This window comes from Ambystoma mexicanum, chromosome 12, assembly GCF_040938575.1.
Source record: "Ambystoma mexicanum isolate Mex_15411 chromosome 12, UKY_AmexF1_1, whole genome shotgun sequence".
NCBI classification, from domain to species: Eukaryota; Metazoa; Chordata; class Amphibia; order Caudata; family Ambystomatidae; genus Ambystoma; species Ambystoma mexicanum.
Window position 1 is genome coordinate 152,218,489 of NC_090936.1, and position 21,775 is coordinate 152,240,263.

The 21,775-nt window shown below is 45.3% G+C and overlaps 1 protein-coding gene across 4 annotated transcripts in view; it reads right to left on the bottom strand.

Moving 5' to 3' along the window:
• The window catches only part of DNM1L (dynamin 1 like), a 1,039,542-nt gene that overhangs the window by 915,045 nt on the left and 102,722 nt on the right, over positions 1 to 21,775 (bottom strand). For all 4 annotated transcript variants that reach the window (XM_069628197.1, XM_069628195.1, XM_069628196.1 and 1 more), the window contains exon 2: positions 20,899 to 21,046. In XM_069628197.1, coding sequence (XP_069484298.1) covers positions 20,899 to 21,046 — 148 coding nt within the window. The remainder of the gene's footprint in view (positions 1 to 20,898; positions 21,047 to 21,775) is intronic.

Genomic DNA, 21,775 nt, shown 5'->3' on the forward strand with positions numbered 1-21,775 from the left:
GAGAGGCTATTCTAGCTTGGGATCCTGAGATGAGGACCTCAGTCTCATCATTGAGATGACTATTTATTGCCATCCAGTTTTGAATGATGACGTAAATGATATTAACCCCTTCAGTGCCAAGGACGAGCTATCTCGTCCTTAGAATTACTTCCGTAGTGCCAAGGACAAGATAGCGCGTCCTTTCCGGCACTCCGTTTTGAGTGATCCCTGTGAAGCAGGTATCGCTGAAAACTGTAATCCAACCCCCTGCTATGTGAGGGGGGAGGTCCCCACTCACTGCCAGGGGGCTGGATTACCTTCAGTTTCACGCTGGCGTGCGTAAAGCATGCCGATGTGAAAGTGAAAGTAATTTTCACCGCAGCAGCCATTTCGGGCCGCTGCGGTGAAAATGCAAGGCGAGTGTTCACCTTTCTCCCCCTCGATCTCCGGCTGTGTTTCAAGCCGGAGATCGAGGGAGGCGTCTTTGGAAAGGGGAGGTTCTCCCCTTTCAAACGACACCTTGTGTGAAAGCATTGCTGGGCGAGGAAAGGGCGCAGAATGCTCGATCCGCGCCCAGCAATGCCCACTAGACACCAGGGATGTCTTTACAGTGCGTGGGGAGGAGGGGCTGCTTACTAGGTAAGCGGCCCCCTCAACCCCAAAGCATGTGGGCACATATATAAAGACCCCTGGGGACAGACAGGTGACCCCAGGGGTGGGGGCATAAAAAAAAAAATACGTGATGGGAAGGGGGAGGGAGTTTGGGGGCCCTAGCCACTAGGGATTCTTTGGGGGAGGATGTCGTTGGAAAGGGGAGAATCTCCCCTTTCCAACACCTTTTGTGTAAGATTTGCTACACCCAGATCGGGCGCAGGGCGCTCAATCCAGGTGCAACAATGCCCACTAGACACCAGGGATCTGTTACAGAGGCGGGGGGCAGGGGGGCAGCTTACTAGGTAAGTGCCCCCCTCCCCCTGTGGCCCCAAAGCATGAGGCCACATGAATGGAGATCCCTGGGGGCGGATGGGCGACCATCTGCCCCCAGGGGTGGGGGGGCAAAAAAAAGTATTGAAGCATGGGAAGGGGGGAGGGGGGTGGGGACCCCCTAGACACCAGGGATTTTTTTGTGGAGTCGTCGTTGGAAAGGGGAGATTCTCCCCTTTCCAACAACACCTTTTGTGTAAGCATTGCTGCTCCCGAATCTGGCGCAGGATGCTCGTTCCGGGGGTAGCAAAGGCACTAGACACCAGGGATATCTTTGTAGTAGGGGTGCCTCTCTCCCCCACCCCTGTGGCCCCAAAGCACGGGGACACATGTATGGAGACCCCTGGAGGCGGATGGGTGACCATCTGCCCCCAGGGGTGGGGGCAAAAAAAAAAAAAAAAATATATATTATATATATATATATATATATATATATATATATATATATATATATATATAAAAAATCGCTGGTGTCGGGGGAGTGGCCCCCTCCCCCCCCAAACTGGACCACCAGGGAATTTTTATGAAAAGGGGTTGCCCACCCCTCCCCCCCCCAAAATGGACATGGGGTCATGTCATTCAGACCTTCCTGGGGGCAGTTATCTGCACTTAGGAAGGGGCATGTAACCGCAGGGAAGGCTGCGTGAGAACACCCCCTCCTGCATTTGGTGTGTGGGGGGCGGTGGGGGGTCAACCCCCAGTACATTAGAAAATGATCTGGTGGAGTAGGGTGCCCCTCAGCCCCCGCTAAAGGGCAGCCTGCCATTTTGAATTATTTTCATTGTTTACTAATCTTGCCTTGGCGCAGAGGGACACATTAGTGTGCCAATCTGGCCCTGGGGTTCCCAAACCTTACTGCCCCACCCACTGGGGGGACTGTCCCACAATTTTTGGGGGCCCTCTACCACCACCCCAAATGGAGAGGGGTGTACCTCACGAAGCCGTTTGTAGGAGGCCCAGGGAGGCCTGCATGAGGTGCTCCCGCCACCCATTTGGGGTGAGGGGGGACAGGACCCCAGTGGGTAGGGCAGTAAGGTTTGGGCATCCCGGGGCCAGATTGGCACACCAATGTGCCCCTCTGCGCCAAGGCAAGTTTAGAAAACGAAGAAAATAATTCAAAATGGCATGCTTCCCTTTAGCGGGGGCTGAGGGGCACCCTACACTACTGGGGAATTTTCTAATGTGAAGGGGGGGGTGCACCTCAGCAAGGAAAACAGGGAACCCCATGCATTTCCCAAGAGAGGACACCCGTGGGAATGCACAGAGGTCTGACTTGCACAAATCGGTCCAGAACCTACTACTCAGAACCCCTGGCAAAGTCCAAATTGAGGGGTATAAAACAAAATGTTAAGACATTTCACTCTGCTCACCCACCGAAACATGCCGCCAACAGATGTCATACCTTCCCGCATTCCCACAGGTGTCCTGAAGAAAATGGTACCTCACATGTGTGGGTACACCTACCGGGGCACAAAAGGAAAAAGGTTACACCACTTGTAACCCCCAAAGGGTTTGGGGAGACAACGTACAGATTTGGGCCCCACGGGCATTCCCATAGGTGTCCTCTTTTCGGAAATGCATGGGGTTCCCCGTTTTCCTTGGTGGCTTGGACACCCTAGGCCCATATCTGTATGGTGTGCCCATCTGGAAAAATTGTGAAATTCAGCTGTCAGAACAGACTTGGGGGTAGGGGTCTGTTAAGCTTTCCCCTTGGCGCCTAGGTAGGTGCACCCACACATGTGAGGTACTGTTATCATCGGGACACTTGTGGGAACGCGGGAAGGTATGACGTTTGTTGTGTTTGTGTGATTTTCATAACGTTTTGACCCATTTGCTGGTGCCCTTTGTCACACAATCCTTTAATTTCCCAAATGTGCCCTACATTTAGTCGCTGCTTTAGTCACTATACACTTTTGTAACCTGCACAAGTCACCTACCCTTGAAAAGGTCTGACTGTGCTCTTTCAAAAAATGTATGCTTGCCGTTCCTCACCACATTGGTTTTCCTGATTTACACATGCTAAATACGTCTGTTCAGGCCGCAAGCATAAAACACCTGTGTACCATAGCTCAGTGTTTGGTTTATAGTATTGCTTGTTTTGTGAAACCCTACAAAAAATGTGCTTTCCTAACTGCAAGAATCGGGGTAATGTAGCGGAGCATTGTTTTTCTCAAAATTCATAGAAGCAATTGCCGTATCAAGCCAACCATGTCCAACACATACCCTTTTCCGGTCATTTTCCCGCTTTTTCCCCCCAATATATGGCATTTTCCGCTACCTAGTTGTTGCCCGACCTGTGCAAATCACCCCTTCCTAAACTTGGAATTTTGTCTACTTTTCAGAAGTGTATGCCTTTCTGTCCTCCAATTCGGCTTTCCTACCCTTTTCTTCCATTCCGCCCATGCATGTCCAATTGACAAAAATGGCCAAAATCACCTACCTCTCACAAAACGGTTCATAACCACATCAAAATGTTTTTTCGTTTCCACTCAACCTGTTCTTGAAAGCCAGAAAGCCAGGGAATTGGAGAATTCAGCACAGCAAACCACTTGTTCCTAGCTATTACAAGGAAAAAACCACAGGCTTTTTTGTACATCATTTTATTTGCATTTTTTGAAAAATGTTCGCCCTTTTTGGTTATTTTCTCTCACCCCCCCTCCCCCCTACAGCAACCTAGGATCCCTGGGTGGCGTTACAGTCGCCTACATGTGGGGGGGAAAAAAAGGGGACACATTTGGCCGAGCTATCTCATGTAACAAAAAAGTTACAAGGCATTGAATGGCCACATACCGAAATCACCAAAAAAGGCCTTGGCACTGGGGGGGAAATACCCATGGCAATTAAAGGGTTAATGGTCTGGGTGTCCTGGGCGTAATCCCCTGTGATGGGGATAAGGATCTGGGTGTCATCTGCAAAGTTTGTGTAGATGACACCCACATCGTCTAATGCTGAGAAAAGGAGTTTGGTATAGGCATTTTACAGGTTAGGGGAGAGGCATGATCCTTGGGGTACTCCGATGGGTACCGCTATAGGGTCAGCCCCATCTTTCCCAATGGCGACTCTATGAGGTCCATTCAGCTAGAAAGGATTTAATCCAGAGGGTGGCATCAGTGGAAAAACTGAAGTCTTTAGCTAGAGTGTCAGAGTTTGTCATGGTCTACAAGGTTAAACGCTGCTGATAATTCCAACAGCAGCAATATGGCGAGTTTTCCTGAGTCTCTAATGGTGTCTATTTGCATTTGGAGGTCGGCGAGTGCGGTTTCAGAAGTATGGTTTGGTCTGAAGGGCCAGATTGTCTAGCTCCCAGGAGTTTGTTGTGTTCAAGGTGGGTTTGTATTTGGTTATATGCTATTTTATCGATTTTAAGAAGGAATGGAATCGTAGTTGTTGGGATTAGAGGGTTCAGCAAAGGCTTTTTTTAGCAACGGTGAGACGCAGGCTTCTTTGATACTTGCCGTGACCAAGTTAGAACTGAATGTTGCATTGACAAAATTAGTGATAAGGGTCAGTATGGGTGCACCTAGTTTGACCAAGTGCACTGGGAAATTGTCCCCTTTGCAGTTGGATGGCTTAAGTTTGGCTATGGAATTAAACACTACTTCTTGGGAGACTAGAGAAGTGGAAGACTGGAATATTGTATACTATGTGGGGCTGGAGTTGGGTTCTGACAGATTATGTTTTTCTGCTAGGGTTTTCCTTTTGGTGGCGATTTTACTTTGTAGTAGTTGGATTTTAGCGGCTAGAGCGTCTTGAATGGTAGTGCACTCTTGACTGGATTGAACCGGGTTGATGATTGGAATAGGGTTTTCCAATTCTTTGAGTATCATAAATAATTCTCTAGAGTCTGAAGATACATTACTGATCCTAGTATTGAGCGAGTTTGCTTTATGTGCAATGATGGCTGCTTTGTAAATTTTATTTGCATGATTTGAAAGGCGTCAGTTGTTTCGGGGGTAGGAGATTTGTATAGCGATGTTCACAAGAGCGTTTAATTCGTCTAAGTGATATTAGTTCCTCATTAAACCAAAATTAGTTTTTTTTTGTCCGCTCGTCTAGATTTGGGGGACACAGGGTCCTAAGGTTTCTATTGTTTTTGTGAGGCAGTTATGGTACGTATCTGCAAGGGAGCGTATTCTTTAGAATTAGGTTGAGGTTTTCGGCTGATAGTTTAGGCGAATTTCTAGATACGTAGGAGTCAAATATGATGGGTTTAGGTGGATCAGGTTCGTTGTATGAGATAGAGAAGTTAATGCTGTGGTGATCTGTCCAGGGCAATGGGGTGATTGATTCTATGGAAACTGGGGTGTTCAGGGATAATACCCAGTCCAACATTCTACCTTTATATTGTGGGTAGGTGCATTCAACAGTTGTGTGAATGACATCTTTAAGAGCGGTGTGTAAGGCTTCAACTTTGAGATCTTGGCCGTCATTGAATCCGAGGACCAAGTCGCCAAAGATGATACATTTTGTTTTTGGCTCATCAGTGGGGTTAGTAGTAATGGTATGTCCAAGTCTGGCTGAGAGTTATTCTTAGGTGTTCTGTATATAGTTACTAGGTTAATAGTAGTTTATGGTTGGTAGCAAGTTTAGGGAGTAGAATTTCTTAACCCTCTAGATTATCTATGGGGCAGGCTCTTAGTTGGAGGTAGGTTCTAGCGATGATGGCTACTCCCCCACCTACTGATTTGGTTCTATCCGTTCTAAGGATAGTGTAATTTGGTGGAATGGCGATGGTGAGCGTAGGTCCAGAAGCTTGGTGGAGCCAAGTTTCTGTCACTATGAGCATGTCAATTCCCTGGTCAATTATATAATAATGTATTTCTGGGGCATGGGCAGCTATGAATCGTGCGTTGATGAGCGCTAATTTGAGTTTAGTAATGGGTTGGGTCTGAGACCCAGGTATAAAGTGCGGATTGCCAACTTTATTTGGGGTGTTCTGATACTTACTAGAATTAGTGAGAGTCTTTTTTAGAGGTATGCGTGGGTGATCTACTGAGGTGGTGCTGGGAATAGTTTTAGTTTGGGTGTGGGCACCGGGGGTTGGGCAATTGAAAGTTTGCGACCTGAGACGTTGCTTTCTGCTATTAAGCTGCAGTGTGATTAGTTTGCATTGTTAATTTTAGAATGGTCTATATTAGGATAAGGTAGGGTGGTGTGTGTCCATGATCTCAGTCGGTTGCATCTCAGTGTACCTAAGCTTGGGTAGGAACTCCTTATGGGCTAGTTATTTGAAGTAAGGGTGTATGGGGTGGGTGTGAAACTAGGTTTTTGGCTACTACTCCGCGCTGTAGGGAGGTTATTGTAGTCTTGGTGGGGGTGGAACGGGCTCGTTTTAGGAAGGAATGGGGTAGGACTGGGTATGGGGTGGTGTCTAGGGCATGATGGTCTGCTAAGATCATTTAAGTGGACAAGGACGAGGGATCCTATGCATGGTAGTCGAAGGGTACAATACAAAACGGAAACATGGCGAGTGTTAACCAGGCTGTCATAGCTACTTGTAGGTAGAGGACTAGCACTTTAACAGTCGTAATTTGATAATGCTTCTGCTCTACGTCAGGAAGATCATTTGTACAACAGGCCTAGGTTTCTTAGCTGTGTATAGAAATACCTCAAGATATGTTATACATTATGGCAATTTATACTTGACATAGTAGGCTGGTTTAGTACATTAGCATTGTAAATTGTACCAGATACAATAGTTCAGATCAATAGAAAGCAAAACTGTTTAGGTAGACTAGTTCTGGCTAAAACATGGCAGAATGTGATAATGCACCCTGCGCCATAGTAAACAGTCTCATTTGCTAATCGTAGCATCAGTGGATTACAGTCTAACATGTCAATACATTTTGGAGGCAGCGTAGAGTAGGCAAAAACGAGCCTAAAGCCTGTTGATTGGGTGCAATAACCGTTACATATATTGGCCAATATGATTAATACGTAGCGCGGTCACAGGCGGTGAGAGGCCACACTAAGCAGTGCATGTGGTCAATGCTAGGCATAACATACTTGATAAGAACGTCTGTTTGAAGGGAGGGTCACAGATGCAGTATTAGGTATTGAATATTAGGGGGGCAACAGTCACAAGCGCATATTAGGAGCTGGATGGGCGATGGGAACAGGCGCAGCTAGAATGTAGAGTTCAGATATATAATCTATGTTAGAAGGGCAACATGCATTTCGAAAATAGTATCGTACGGTGGACCGGTGGTCAGAGTCACAGGTAATGTCACAACGTGGGATAGTAGGTGAAGGCAGTACCTTTGGATTGCTGCTGTAGTGGCGGTGTTTGGGCAATGGCAGCCTGCTGCAGTGACGAATGCTCTATGGCTCATTCGCATGAGAGGGTGGAAGGGTCAGACGCCGTGTAGATCTGTGGTGCTGCTGGGCTTAGTGGCGCTGCGATGCATATGCAGAGGCTGCCATTTACCTGGCAAGGAACAAGTAGGGTAGGAGGTGGGCAGTATCGGGCGTGCCTCGTCCTGTCACGGACAGGCACAGACAGGCAAGGCACTTAGAATCGGCCATTTGTAGGGAGGTCCAGCTGACGCCTTCCGGTGAGTGGGGCTCACAGAAATAGCACTCACACAGAAAATGCCACACAATGCAGGTCCATGCCGAGCCAGTTGCCGGCATGGCTTACCCTGCCAGTTGCACCCATCAAGACCGGCTGCCTTGTCATGGGTCAGACACTCTGCAGCGACCATACCCACCCTGCAGTGGGCACATGCAATGGCCCCATATACAACCATACACTTCTGCCCACATGTTTGGTGTGTCCCTCGAACAAACAGCAGGTGTGACTTGCAAGCCAACACGCAGGCATGAACAATGCCTTACAGCATGTAATTTGTCCCCCTACAGGCTCACATCTAGCTCAGGATGAGGCAGAGGAGAAGGAATAGGAGGTGGGTGACGGCCCAACGACGGCCGTGGCCTTCACAGTGTCAAGCTCAACCACAACCCCTGAAGGGCTGACCAACGGGACGAGCAGTTGTAAGAGACCCCATGGTACACCAGGGACCAGCAAGACCAGACCTGCCGGTGCCAGCGCAGGCCCTGCACCCACTTCATATGCGGCAGACATGGCAACCCCATCTGCACCACAACTGCTGGCCAAAGCAGCTGCGATGGGTGACAGCTGCTGGCAGGCGCCAAAAAGACACTGAACAACCCACTTGACAGGCCCATAACACATACACACCACCTGGGTATGACAGCATTCAACCTGGGCAGCAGGGCCAGTCATCTGGGGGAGTCCGGCATCCCCTCATATGGGTCTTCATGTTTCAGCCTGAGCTCTCCCCATAGCCCCAAACCCATCACCATGCCACACCGGACCACTCTACCATGTTGAGGCAATGGAAAGGCGCCAGGTGCAAATGAAGGCAATCGCTAGTACACAGTCCCTCCACTTCTTGGCCATCCGGGACTGCATTTAGGGTGCAAGACGCCAGATGGTGCAGAGCATGGAGCGTGACCGGCCAGCATGCACGTAAGCTCACCAAGGGCATCTATGGCTTTGAGGAGGCTATGCAGCAAAACATGGAGCTCACAATGCAACACACCCAGAAGCCAGGGTCGGTTCCATCACACAAACGGAGGGATCCTTGCCGAGCTCCACAAGCCGCTGTTCTGAGCGCATTCTGGACCCGAAGTCGCTGGGGGAAAGCCATGAAGGGAAGAGGTCACGCAAGTGACTCTGGACTCGTACTTTGGCACTAGGGTGTGTTTGGGTGGTTTTGAGGGTGGCGAGGGGGATTTAGTGTGTTGGGTTGGTGTGAGGGGAGTGTGTCGGGAAGGGGGATGTGTGACCATTTACACATTAAACCTATGCTCATCTGAAGCAATTTCATCACATTCCTCTTTGAGTCCATGTGTTTTATCATTACTGTGACAGCATATATACACTGGTGCATGGAATGTGAATAGTAGTTTCCTCAAAAGAAATTGTCCATTAGTTCCTGGCGAGCCACTCCTCTTGCTCTGATGTCATCCCAACAAACGCGTCCAGTCGCCTCTGCCACAGGCAGTGTAAGCCCATCCTCAGAGCGGTGGCATGTCCACATCACGGGGTAGAGGGGCATTCCTCTGTAGGCATATATTGTGCAACATGGCACAGACCAGCACCATTTTTCCTACCTTTTCAGGCCTATACTTTAGTGCCCATTGGAGTATGGTCCAGGCATCAAAAACGGGTCTTCAGGAGGCCCAAGGTATGCTCTATACAGCGCTTGGTCCTGCTGTGTGCATAATTGTAGGCAAACTCCTGTGGCGTCTGGATCCTGCACAGGTGTCATGAGCCACGGCAGCTGCGGGTAGCCATCGTCGCCTGCCAGCAGAAAGGTTAAATGCATCAGTCACAGTGCATTGTGTAGGCGTTGCCATTTTCTAAATCATGTAGATGTGCATGCAACAGGGGCTTCATAACGACACATGTCTAGCTATCACCGTATGTGCATGTTGTATCAAGCAGTATTTTTATCTTCCTACACGAACCCGGTCTCTTGCAACAGTTGTCAATTTCAGGGTCTATGGTTGTCATGGCAAGATGACATGGTTCCTGCTTTGGGCCTGTATGTTGCTCTTGTGCATGTGCCCTTATGGTTGGTTACTTGTACCTCAGTGGGTTTCTGGTCAGCGGATACTAATTGATGGCGTCATGTTCCCGAGTACTTGGCTGTGGAACTGCCAGGACCACTGGTCTAGGTTGGCATGTCGCACATTGTGATGCAATGATTATGGACTATCATGTTGCACTGGGGCACCTGTATGTGTGTTAGTCCATTGAGTCCCTGTGCATATGCATATTCATACAGGTTTGTCTGGCATAATTGTTCTGTGGGGTGTACAGTCCTTTGTGCGGTAAGTGGGCAAGTCCTATATGTTCATGCCTTGTCAGGGCTTGCATTTTGCGGTTATGCCCAAGCAACACCCCCAACCTCCAAATACGCTTGGCTGCATTGCAGCACCTTGACATTGTGCGATGGCACTTGTACTCACCGAATATGCAGGTCAGTTTTCCTCTGTGCCTCTCCATGTATCCTGGCAGTGTACTATTGCGTAGGACCATGGCATTGTGGGTGGAACCAGGGAAGCGGGAACAGTAGTGTACGAAATATAGGTCGGGATCGCAGGTCACCTGGACGTTAAGGGAGTGGTGGTGCTTCCTGTTGGGGTACACCACTTTGTGTGCCTTGAGGGACCACGAACACATGAGTACAGTCCAGGACTGCAATGACATTTGGCATGTGTGCTACAGCATGGCACTGGGCCTTCATGGCGTGCACCTCTGCCTAGGAGGTGGTCAGAGAGATATAGCGTGTAACATGGAGCAGGAGGGCTTCCAACACCTGGCCAAGCATGAGACAAAATGTGGGCTGTGACATGCCCTGCAGCATGGCCACAGAGTGCTCGAAGTTCCTAGGAATTGCAGGACGGACACAAGCTTTTGCAGTGGGGGCACATCGGTCCAGCTGTTTATCCTGCTCTCAATGTCCCACTGGATTGTGGTGAGCAGCTCACTTATGGGCCCCCTGTTGAGTCGGTACTAGGTTACCAGCTGGCTGTCTTTGAGGTCCCAGGGTGAGGGCCTGGGTATGGGTGCATGCCTTACATGGCTCCTCCTCCTGTGCCCTGGCCTGGTTTTCATGTCTCTGTAGTTCCAGGTGCAGCACGAGCAGCTGCAGGTACCATCGAGCAATGGCTTGTGGCAGCATGGTGTTGGAAATGTGTTTGGGGAAGGCGTGTGCTTTATGTAGCCATCTTGAGTGGATTGGGTTCACCTGGGTGTGGCACCTGTATGCATTTACCTCCACCTGAAAGCTGGAGGTAACAGCTGTATTTTCGGCGGCATTAGCAACGATATTTGGTGCCAATACCGCAGTTTCTAGATGTGTGCTACTGTGATGAGACGGTAATACGGTTTGCGTTTCAGCTGCATTTCCACCGTCTGTAACAGTCGGTAGAATTAGTGCAGACTCAATTCGGCAGGAACTGTAATTGTGACGGGCAATCAGTTCCAGCAACTTTTAAAGGTTTACCACCGGACTTGTAATGACTACATAGTCTTGAAACAAAGGCCAAAGGAATCTGACTTCTCGGGTGGTAAATCTAGAGCACGGATAGCTTTTGATAGAACTCTGTAAAACTGTTTGGAAGGGTGAAGATGATTTTCCTCACCCTCTAGTTGCAGTGTTGCTTATTTCTCCAATCTTGATATTTTTGGAGGCAGATGTAACTTTGTTTCCACAGGGGATGAAAGCAGATTAACAAGGGCAGGGTGCGGGCAATTGGTGTTCTTGAGGTCAAAGACTTTTCTGCACGTCTCCCTCCTTTATAGCCTTTACCATGTACAACTCTGAAATGGAAAGATCTTGAATGGCTTATTCCTTGATGTTGGTCATTGGGCAGTTGGCAGAAACTACCAACACTGGAGCAGGAATATAAAGGTAGAGAAGGTGCTGTAGCAGGCTTCAAGTTCTGTTACACATACGGCCACCACGCCTCGGGACCTGCCTGTTAGTTGAGGGGCGGGTGGCTACTAGAAGGAAAGGAGTTTCATGAGAACTGAACTTTCTTTCCTCACGGGAGGATGAAAAAGCTCCCACAGACTTACTAAGAGGAATTCCATTTTAAAAGACTCGCCTTCAGTGTAAAAATGTGGATGGGCCCCGAAAGGGCAAATCAAGTATAACCATCAAATGGCAGTGATACATGGTTTATACGCGAGCTGTGCTTTTTAAAATTATAATTTTTTTTTTTTTTTTTTTTTAACTATTACCAGAAAGACTTGGTACTGAGGCAGTGCCGAAAGACCCCAGTGCTACCTCTTCTCGTGAGGTTTAAACTGGTCGGAAGATTTGGTAGGTTTTAGGTTTTCCAGTACTGAAATATTCAGTACCAACACAGCAGCACAAACCCTAAGAGACTGACATTGCCTCCCTTCTCTCTGAAGGGAACACCTTCTAGGCGAATTTAAAGTCCCCAGTGTGTGTCCTTCCATTGTTCAGGATGGTGCAAAGGATGAGACACTTCACTTTTCTGCAGTCTCAACGTAGTCTGCGGTGAAAAGATCATCCCGTACTGCAGGGCAAGCCTGAGAATGCTTTCTCACCAAGACGTACTTGCAAACATGGGTGCCTAGAGTAAATGCCTTACTGGGCATTAATAGGTCTCTGGGAATTTAGACGGGGCAGCTTTCCACCGGTTCCAATGGGCAGTTCCAACTTGGAGACTTCGCCCACTCCAATTTCGCTAACCGCTCCGATACATACTCTGCCGTCCTTCACCAAACAAGATATTCTGTGGTCCAGACCCTTCTTTGACACGGAAACTAAGCATGCTCTTAGAGACTAAGGTTTAATTCTCCCTAAAAACGAACAAGATCCCGGGTGAAAGCTCTGGAGACAGTTCACACCAGCTTTGTGCTTACTTCATCCTATACACCCTTGAACCCAGTTGTCAACAGATTTGCTTAAGAGGGAGACATTGAAGTACAGTGTCAGCCAATTAAATAAATATGCCTCTCAGGGAGGGGGAGACAGCAAAAAGTGAAACTACCTAAAAAAGAATATAGGAGGTGCACAGATTAACTCCCATAAACAAAGAATAGGGCGGAAAGAGAGGAACTGGGGGAGACTGATGACGGGCCAGTAGTAAGTCCTGGCATTTGGAGCAATGCTCGAGTGTACCAGCCCCATTCTAAATTTCTTTAACGGACAGCATTCTTTTAAAGAACCTATACTCCCTTTCCAGCCTACTGGGCAAAAGTTTACAACATATCCAAGTTGCATGCGCTCTTCCTGAAAAAAACAGTATTGAACGACTTTACAATCGCCACGTATTAGATAATCATCATGAATAGCCCATATTCAATATGAGTCAATGAAACAATAGACATTTCTTTAGTGCACATTATTCCACAGGGATTACCATGGAATAATATACCATATGAATATACCTGCATAAATTCCACAACAAACACGTTTAAACTTGCTGACGTTTCTGCCCTTCCAGATAATCATAATTTATAACAATTGGCCTACAATCAGGACAGAACATTTTTACATAACAAATGAATTTCATGCCATCATCTAGTTAGTGTTCCCTTTTTCACTAGTTCAACTACTGAGCATAGTACCTGTTAGAGATACAAATAGGAGGTTTTTTTTCTTCTCAATTTAGGAATATATGCTTGTTCATTATTCCTCAGTTTAAGAGGACAAAGGCTTTTGGCCAAACTTACTCAGATTATCCTTTTTCTTATTGTGACTTCAAACTAAAAAAGGGCATAAAGGACAAAAAGTAATGCATGGACATTTTTGTGTAATTCTTTTGTTTCAGTTTGATACAATTAATAAATGCTTACTTTTGAGTGCATCTAACAAGTCACTGTCTTTTCCTTCTCCAACTAATATTCTAGCACCGGCATCACAGTTCCAGGATTGGATCGGTTGTAGAGACCACAAGAGTATTTAAAACATACAATTTTAGATCAGTGTTTTCTACCACTCATCTAAACGATTGCTTATTTTGCAAGCTTAGTCTTAGCTAAATGTAAAATTAGCATTGCTCCCAATGACAGTCTGTGCCGCGGCTTGTTTTGTTTTTGGTAAGACAATTCAACCATTAAATTGTTGACTTGTCATTTCTAGAGCTCACATTTTACTTATCTGTTACTTTCCAGAATGAATGCTCCCTATTGTAGTGTGCCCATTCTGTTCGTGAAACTCAGTGGTCATTATTTCACTGAAGATAGCAAACCTATTTGGCAGGTGCTCATCATTTGCGATTTAACCCCTGGGAAACAGCATTGTATTTCCATATCACTGTTTCACCATTTGTCCCTACTATCTACATCATGAACATTTCTTCAAATTTACATTTCTCACATACTTGCTTCAACACGGACACTCCTCTTGAAAGCATAGCGCGTTTATGCCATTTGCTTGCAGATGTCCCTGTTCTTGGAGATACTTGCTGTGGTTTTTTTCTCCCATTGATGAAAATGGAAATACAGTGCTGTTATGTACCGATTCATTCATTACCTTTCCTCTTGCCCTCATTTTCTATATATACACTCAGATAAAAGAAGTTATTCAATTAATATCTGTCAACTGATTAAGGTAGTAGCTAAAATTATACCATGTTCAAAACTATGGATACTCCATTCCATGAGAGATTTTTCTTTTTTTTTTTAAATAAAAGATATAGGCCCTTGTCCATCTGCTCTTTTGGAAATAACAATGGTGAATAAGTTCAATAGGCAGAGTTTCCACAGAAGAAATTGTTGAAGGATCGCTCTTACAGAAGCAGATTGAAGTCTTTCTTTACAGACAGGATAAGTGGTTTTTGAAAAGCATAGGCTTCCAAAACTTGTGTTTGCTTCTTTATTTCATAGCATCATAGACACTACAAAACCAGGGTTCACAATTGGCAGGATCATGGAGTCAAGGGCCATCAAGACCCTACCCTGCAACTTCATATAGAAAAATTGAGAGACTCCCTCAATTGTTCAACCCAATGCAACCGAGATGCTGAGCACCCCCAAGAAAGACTTAACACAGCACCCAAACAGATGAAATGTCCATTATGGATAACAATGCAGTTAGATAGAGATAATTTGACCATTTTTGTTCTTAACATGGTGGCCTTTTCATATCAAACATACAAGCAGTATTAACATATTAAGCAGTGTCGAAGCGATTGAGGGGAGCTGCTCTTGTCTTTTCGGGATGGTACTGCTATGTAATCTATTCTAAGCATGTGAATCCATGAAAGATCCAATGCTGGAGAAGGGAATAGTTTCTTACCTGTAACTCCATTTCTCCAGCATTGGTATCTTTCATGGATTCACATGCGCCCGCCTGCCTCCCCTGGGCATGCAAACTGGTTCCCCCACTACTTTGGGGGCCGAAATCTGAGGGAGCGCGGGGGCGGGTCCTGTATTTATATCATGGCGTCCTGACGGCGCGGGCACGCATGATACAAAACAAGGTGGATAGGACGCATAAGCATCGAAAAAGTTTTCCTACGGGAAAGGGTCTATATAATGTACCGGGGATTCCCAGCCTGACGACGGGGAATATTCTAAGCATGTGAATCCATGAAAGATCCAATGCTGGAGAAAGAATGATTACAGAATGTATGAACGAATTTCCACAGACAACCTGAAATAATCCACACCAAAAAAATACAAAATAAATGTATAATGCCCAAATTGCACGCAAGTTCAATCTTGTAAAAGGCACACAGGGCACTATAAGTGAAAGGCTTACTTTCCCAGAGCATGATCCAAGCCATCCAGCCTGTAAAGCAAGGATCAAAACTGCTTGGATGTCTTAAGCTCCTGTGAGAAGCTCCTGGGTAGCTTGACACAAATTGCAAATAGGTATATTCGTATTCACTAGTTCTGGGAAGTGAATGGTAGTCACTGTGTAACTGTTCGTGAGAAAGTCTATAAATATACATTAGGAAACCTTCAGAAGAATAAATAATGAGGTCGAATGCAACAAACAAAAAGTTAAAAATGTGCATCCTTTGAGGAAGCTAGCTTTAAGCCACATTGTTTGTGAATGTGCACCGAACCCTTGGGTAACTGGGCTCAACAGGTACAAGGATGCTTACAGCTTGGTTACACAGTGGTATCAGTACAGTGAACAATAAGTAGAAAAAAAAAGAAATGCAAGTAGAATTGGATTAGTCTTCAGTTTTCCAGCGGTTGCTTGCTCTTCCTCAATGTTTAATACACAATATCCAGGCGCTCACTTTAGCTTCTGCTAAAACAGGTTTTTCACTTCCCAATTTAATGCCTAAAGAATTTTCTGGTGGCAAGCAGAACCACACAAAAAGGAGAGGTTTCTCAAATTCTTATATCACAGTTCATTCGACGTGCAAACACTACCCTTTCTAGTCCTATTGCTAGATGTCAGAGCACTCTAAAAACCAGGGAATAGATGATTGTTCATCTAAGTTTACTACACACAAAGTAAACCATCTAGAAAAGATCACGATACAACATTTTTACATAGCGAATGCTCAGACAAAACGGTTTTCTCTCTTCTACTCCCCCCACCCCTATCTATATTAAATGTACCTTCCTAAAACAGGCTTCAAGTCACACCTGTGGCTATGCTCAATACAAGTCTTCCAATAGTTTAGCTAAAACAATACATAATTGAAAGACAGTGAATGTGCTTAAGTTCATTTCTTTGATACTTTCTTTTTACTTGCATACTCGTAGCACACATTTTGTATTCTATGTATCCTTTGGTCACATCTTTCATATTATGAATCAAGTATTTTAAATCTAACATTTAGCCAAATAAAAGAGGATCTAATACCTAAATAGCTATTAAACTAAGAAGCCTACACATGTTTCACACCACTCAAACCAACTCGAATGGTACATGTGTGCTTCTTTAGGTTCATCCGACTAAACTAAGCCATTCAATTCATCAAAAGGAAAAGTAAACCGTTAATTAGCTCCATTTACTCTATTATAATTGTGTCTGAATTGTAGATCAAAATTACCTCCAGAGTTGTATTAATTGTCTAGTAAAGTGTTCCAACGTTGCATCAGTTTCTAAAATTGCCAAAATATCTTAAGTCCTTTTGTCCAAGTGTCAGAAAGGATACTTTGTATTAGGAATACATTAATATTGAGTGACATTATCAATTGCTACTAAAAATGTGTTGATCTGTTTGCGGATGATGTTCTGCTTTCTCTCACGAATCCGCAGATCTCAGTGCCTGCTCCGCTAAAGGGATTGCGGGAATAGGGGGTGGGGGGGGGGGGTACTTGGGGGTTAAGGTTGACTTGGAAAAGTCTGTGGCATTTCTGGCTAAGACTTGGAGCAGAGACACCGACTTCATGACAGAGTTGGGGATTGCGACACAGCAGGAGGGATTCCACTACCTTGGGGGTCAAGGTAACGAGTGACGCTGGGCATCTGCTTGAAAGAAATTACCTCCCTCTCTGGGGCAAGATACAGGCTGACATGACATGTAGCATTGTGGACGGATGGCACTCCCCAGGTCCTCCCCAAGCTGCTGTTTTTGTTACAGATAACTCCCCATAGTGGTTCCATCCACTTTTTGGCCAAGGCGCATAGAGCTCTCCTTTTTTCGAGGGGCGGGAGCCAAGCCCAGGGTGGCTTGTAGAACTTTGGTCCTGCCTAAAGAGGCGTGGAGGGGATTCCCAGACCTTATGGCGTACTATAGGGAAGCTCAACTGAGGATAATGGTGGACCATCTAGACCCTAGCTCACAGAAACAGTGGGTACACATGAACAACTCGGTCGTGGAACCGTTTACGCTAGAAGAGAGTATGTGGTTCCTGCAGAGAGAGAGATCCACCCTCCCCGCAGCGGGTCCTGCCACACCCCATATTGGCGATTTATTGGTCACTTTGGCGCAAGAGTGGTGCTAACCGACGGCTGTCTACGTGGCCCTCGCCCCCAAGTTGTATCTGGGCACTGCCATTGATGAACTATTGCAGATGCCTTACAGTTTCACTGGTGGTACAAGGCAGGATTGTCAAGAGTGGGGCAGCTCTGGGAAGGGGGCAGATTCATGTCACTGGCCCACCTGAAGGAATGTTTGGGTATCGGGGGCTGTTTGTCTTCAGCATCTGCAGTTGAAAGGAGTGTTGAGGCAGGAATAGGGAGAAAATTTAGGTAGGGAACTCACCCTTTGAAAAGCTGTTGTTGCAAGGTGCTACCACGAAGGGCTGGATATCTCAACTATGGGGAATTGAGGCAGAGCTGCCCTGCCGACACGCTTCCGTCAAGGGCGAAGTGGGCCAAAGACCTGGAGATAGACATAACTGATCAGATGTGGGCCACAATAAGTAGGAGGGCTAAAACGTCCATGCTGTCCCTGCAATATGAAATGCAAGCATTTAAATTGATACACAGATGGCATTACCCACCGGCAGCCCTGGCGGTGATGTATCAAGGGGTGGACTTGCGCTGTACAGTCTTGGGATGGCTCAAGGATTTGGATGGAGTGCAAAGGCCTCCATCGCCGGGTCTGTGCTGCTGTTGGGGTGTATGAGGAGGATGTGGGGGAGGAAGGCCATATAGTCCACTCCCTGCTAGTGGCAGCAACGAGATGTGTGGCACAGCACTGGAAGATAAGAGGTATACCCACAAGAAAGAATGGGTCCAGAAAGCAAGGTCCATTTACAACATGGAGTACTTGAAGCACCTGTTGGAGGAGGCATGGACAGAGGACCTGGCTACCTTTCATTAATACATACGGTCATTAGCCTGCCATGGGAAAGTAACACAATGGTGTACGATTCTATTTGAAGTGATATAAGTGGTGTTCACTGTAATGCATGCAGGCGATGGATGGACGGGGGTAGGGGGCTGGGAGTAATTTACATGAGCCAGTTATTGCTCATTCTGATAAAAATGTTGGCTACTTCTTGAGAAAATGACAATAAAATTGATTTTTTTTTGTGAAAAAGGTGTCGATATTCATTTTCTCATTTAATTCGTTTTTTTCACTTATAGATTGATTGGTTTCATTTAGTCATGTGGCCCTGAAGGAGCATGCACCTTATGAAATTAGATTACAGACATGTAGTGTGAAACACATGCACGCCCTAGATTGGGTTCTTTCCTTTGAAAGATATTTAGATCTTAGACACTTATTTTGCTAGATACTCAGTTTCAAATATTGGAATCATAATATTAGAGTTGCGACCAAAAGAAACAATACATCCTTTGATGGGTACAGAAATGAAAAATTCAACATTTATTTTTTATAAAACTTTACATGTTTTGTCAATGTATTAAAGTAATTGAGTATATAAAAGTACATTGTCTATTTTTCAGTTATTTAACTGACAGACGAAATGTTTCTGCAGATTGAGGATTTTGCAGCCTGTTCCAATAATACAAGCATTATATTTTCTCAGTTGTGTTACATTCTACAAGACATTCACACAAACTCATTAGTGACCTGCCGTTTATCTATAACAAACAATAAATCACCAAAAAGTGGAAAGTTTTCTGATTCAATGGTGATCTTCCTCTGCAGTATGGAACACTGAACTTATCCAGAAAGCTAAATTTGGCAACTGCGCCAGCAAAGCAATATAGAGAAAAATCTGATGATTAATATAGCGGGAAAGATATCAAGTGTACCATTTTCTCTTTTCAGGAATAGCTTATGCAGGATTTCATGTTTAGGAAGAGAAGAATTACAATTTGGTAAACCAACTATTCTACAGACTACTAGGACTTCAGCAGGCATAGTGATAAATTAATACATGTTCAGTAATTGCCAATGCCCCCTGACTGGGAATGTAAAGCAGACGTGTTTGATGAGGGCAACAGTCGAATGTCAGAGTACCAAATTTAGTGGTCCGTGTTTGTGGAAAAATGAATGAATTTTTAATATTTACATTTACAGATTACCTATGCAATAAATAGGAACAGGAGCAAAAGCTTCTCAATGCTGGCAAAATAAAACAAGAATGCTTTTGATAACACTAGTTTTCTTACGTAGATTCTATACCTCGGATCCATGTCTAGGTCCCAGATTGAGAGTCCAGAACCTCACACAGATATATATTCTAGGGTACTGCTCCAAAGTCTGACAGCAGTGCAGGCTGGAAACTGGGGCGGAAACCCATTTTATCATATCTTTAGACACTTTCCACCAGAAAGTAACCTGAAACAATGGTTGGTAAAAGAGGCAGGGTGGGCCCGAGATGATGAATTTGCGACATAATCCATTTAGATCTGTGGACCTATGGTGGCTAAGGTAACATTATCTCTTGATGTAACAATTGCTTATAAAAAGATGTCCACCGCAATACTTAAATATATAAAAAGAGGGCGGGGGGGGGTGGGTTCTTCCAATATCCACATAAGAAAAACATACCAAATATATGCTAAAACCGAGCTCAGTGAAACAATGCCTCCAGAAGAGAGAGCAGATTTTAAATAGATTGGCTTATAAGAAAATCTTCAAAAATAAAGTTGAAATGTAAGATTTATGCAAAACTATGCTTCAGCTCAGAGGGCGGATGTAATAGAACACTAAATTCATATCCAATTTAATTGGAGCCTATAGAATTGAGGGTAACTTAATGCTTTGAGAAACTGAATCCATAGCAATATTAAAATATAAAATCACTCACTGGCTTTCATTAAAAATCCAAAGAGATGGAAAAAGCCAGAGGAAAAAAAATAGCACATTTCAAATTTCACGCAATACAACAAAAGGGCCTGCAGACCCAATCGTATTAATGTACAAGCTTAATGTACAAAACAGAACAATGCAAAAACATTTGGAGACCACCACATTCTTTTTCAGTTCCTGTATGCCTGGTGCAACCTTTCATCGCAAGGCAGTGGTATATACAGATTCCCGGAAGAGTTTGGCACTGGGTTAAGAGTGTACCACAAAAGGAAATTGGGAGAGTAATGAGGCCTGCCAGTAGAGCAGGCGCATGGTACAGAAACAAGACAGGAGTGTATGACCAGTGGGCATGCCCATAAAGCCCGTTTTTCAAAGGTTTTGCGGCATGTTGTACTTTCTTGGGTCTCTATAAGGGGGTCAGTGCTACAACACAATAGGGTGCACTGATGCTTCTTCTGTTGGTTGTGAATATCTGAACTTGGACGCGGCTTTAAGGTAGCGTGTTCGTGCTATAGACAAGCCAAAAAAAACAAAAAGCTATAGATAGTCGACTTCTATGGTGAGTCTTCAGCAAAAGAACAAGGCAATTAGGCAACGAGTAGACAACACAAGAAAGAGTAACTCTTCAAATTAAGCCTGCTGGACAAGAAAATGAATCCCCTTAGAAGTCTAAAATTGAGCCACTGCAATGAAAGGTGCTTAGAAGAGTCCATTTGAATGCCTGCATGATCAAGCTACAACAAACACTACCACTAACAGTATACATAACATGCATACCATTGTCATCTGTGACTGTTTTCCGTCGATCCTCTGGAGAGACGTGCACCAGCTGCAGGACGAGGGGTCTCCGGGTTACTATGCCAGTGCCTCTGGGAAGCAAGTCCCTCCCAACCAGACTTTCCAGCACCGAACTCTTTCCACTGCTCTGAAAAGAAAAGCACACCATTGTAATCCTCGAGAAAGAATCGTACTTCCTCAGCTCTTAATCCTGCAAGGGCTCGGGTATCCCATTGAGTTCATGGATGCCAAAAGGAATTAACACCAACTTTCATTTGTGAAGAGGGAGTGGTGGGGGGGTTCGAGAAGACACCCTCCACCCCTTTTAGTAACAGACAGTCCTGTGCGAGGGTACACTCTTCCCACTTTTTTTCAGCCCTAATTTGCGAAGCGTGTTAGAGTGCGGCCAAGAATTACACTAAATGCCGTGCAGTAAAGAGCCACACAGTTGATAAGTGCGCGGTAAAGACATGCAACCAGCATTACACTGACAATCTGAAAATCTATAAATCAACATTGCTTTCCATAATATCTGCCAACGGTCACGTAGTTTACAGGGCTGGAAATGGCATGCACACAATAGTTACAAATAACGGATATACTGCCACTTGCCATGCAAAACTACATCAGAGCATGGACTTATTTGAGAAGTAAGATTAGTTACAGTCATCGAGGTTTGCAAAAACAGCCCCAATTCGGATTAACTAACTGAAATATTTCATAATAACTACAGCATTAATAAAAAGGTGATCAGACTAGGGTAATGAAAAACAGACTATACAGGCAATGCGTGCCTACATGCTTAATGTGCTGGGCCGATTGAGTGGGCCCAAATGGAGGCACTGCTACTACCTCCTCAGCAGAGCACCGAGGAAGC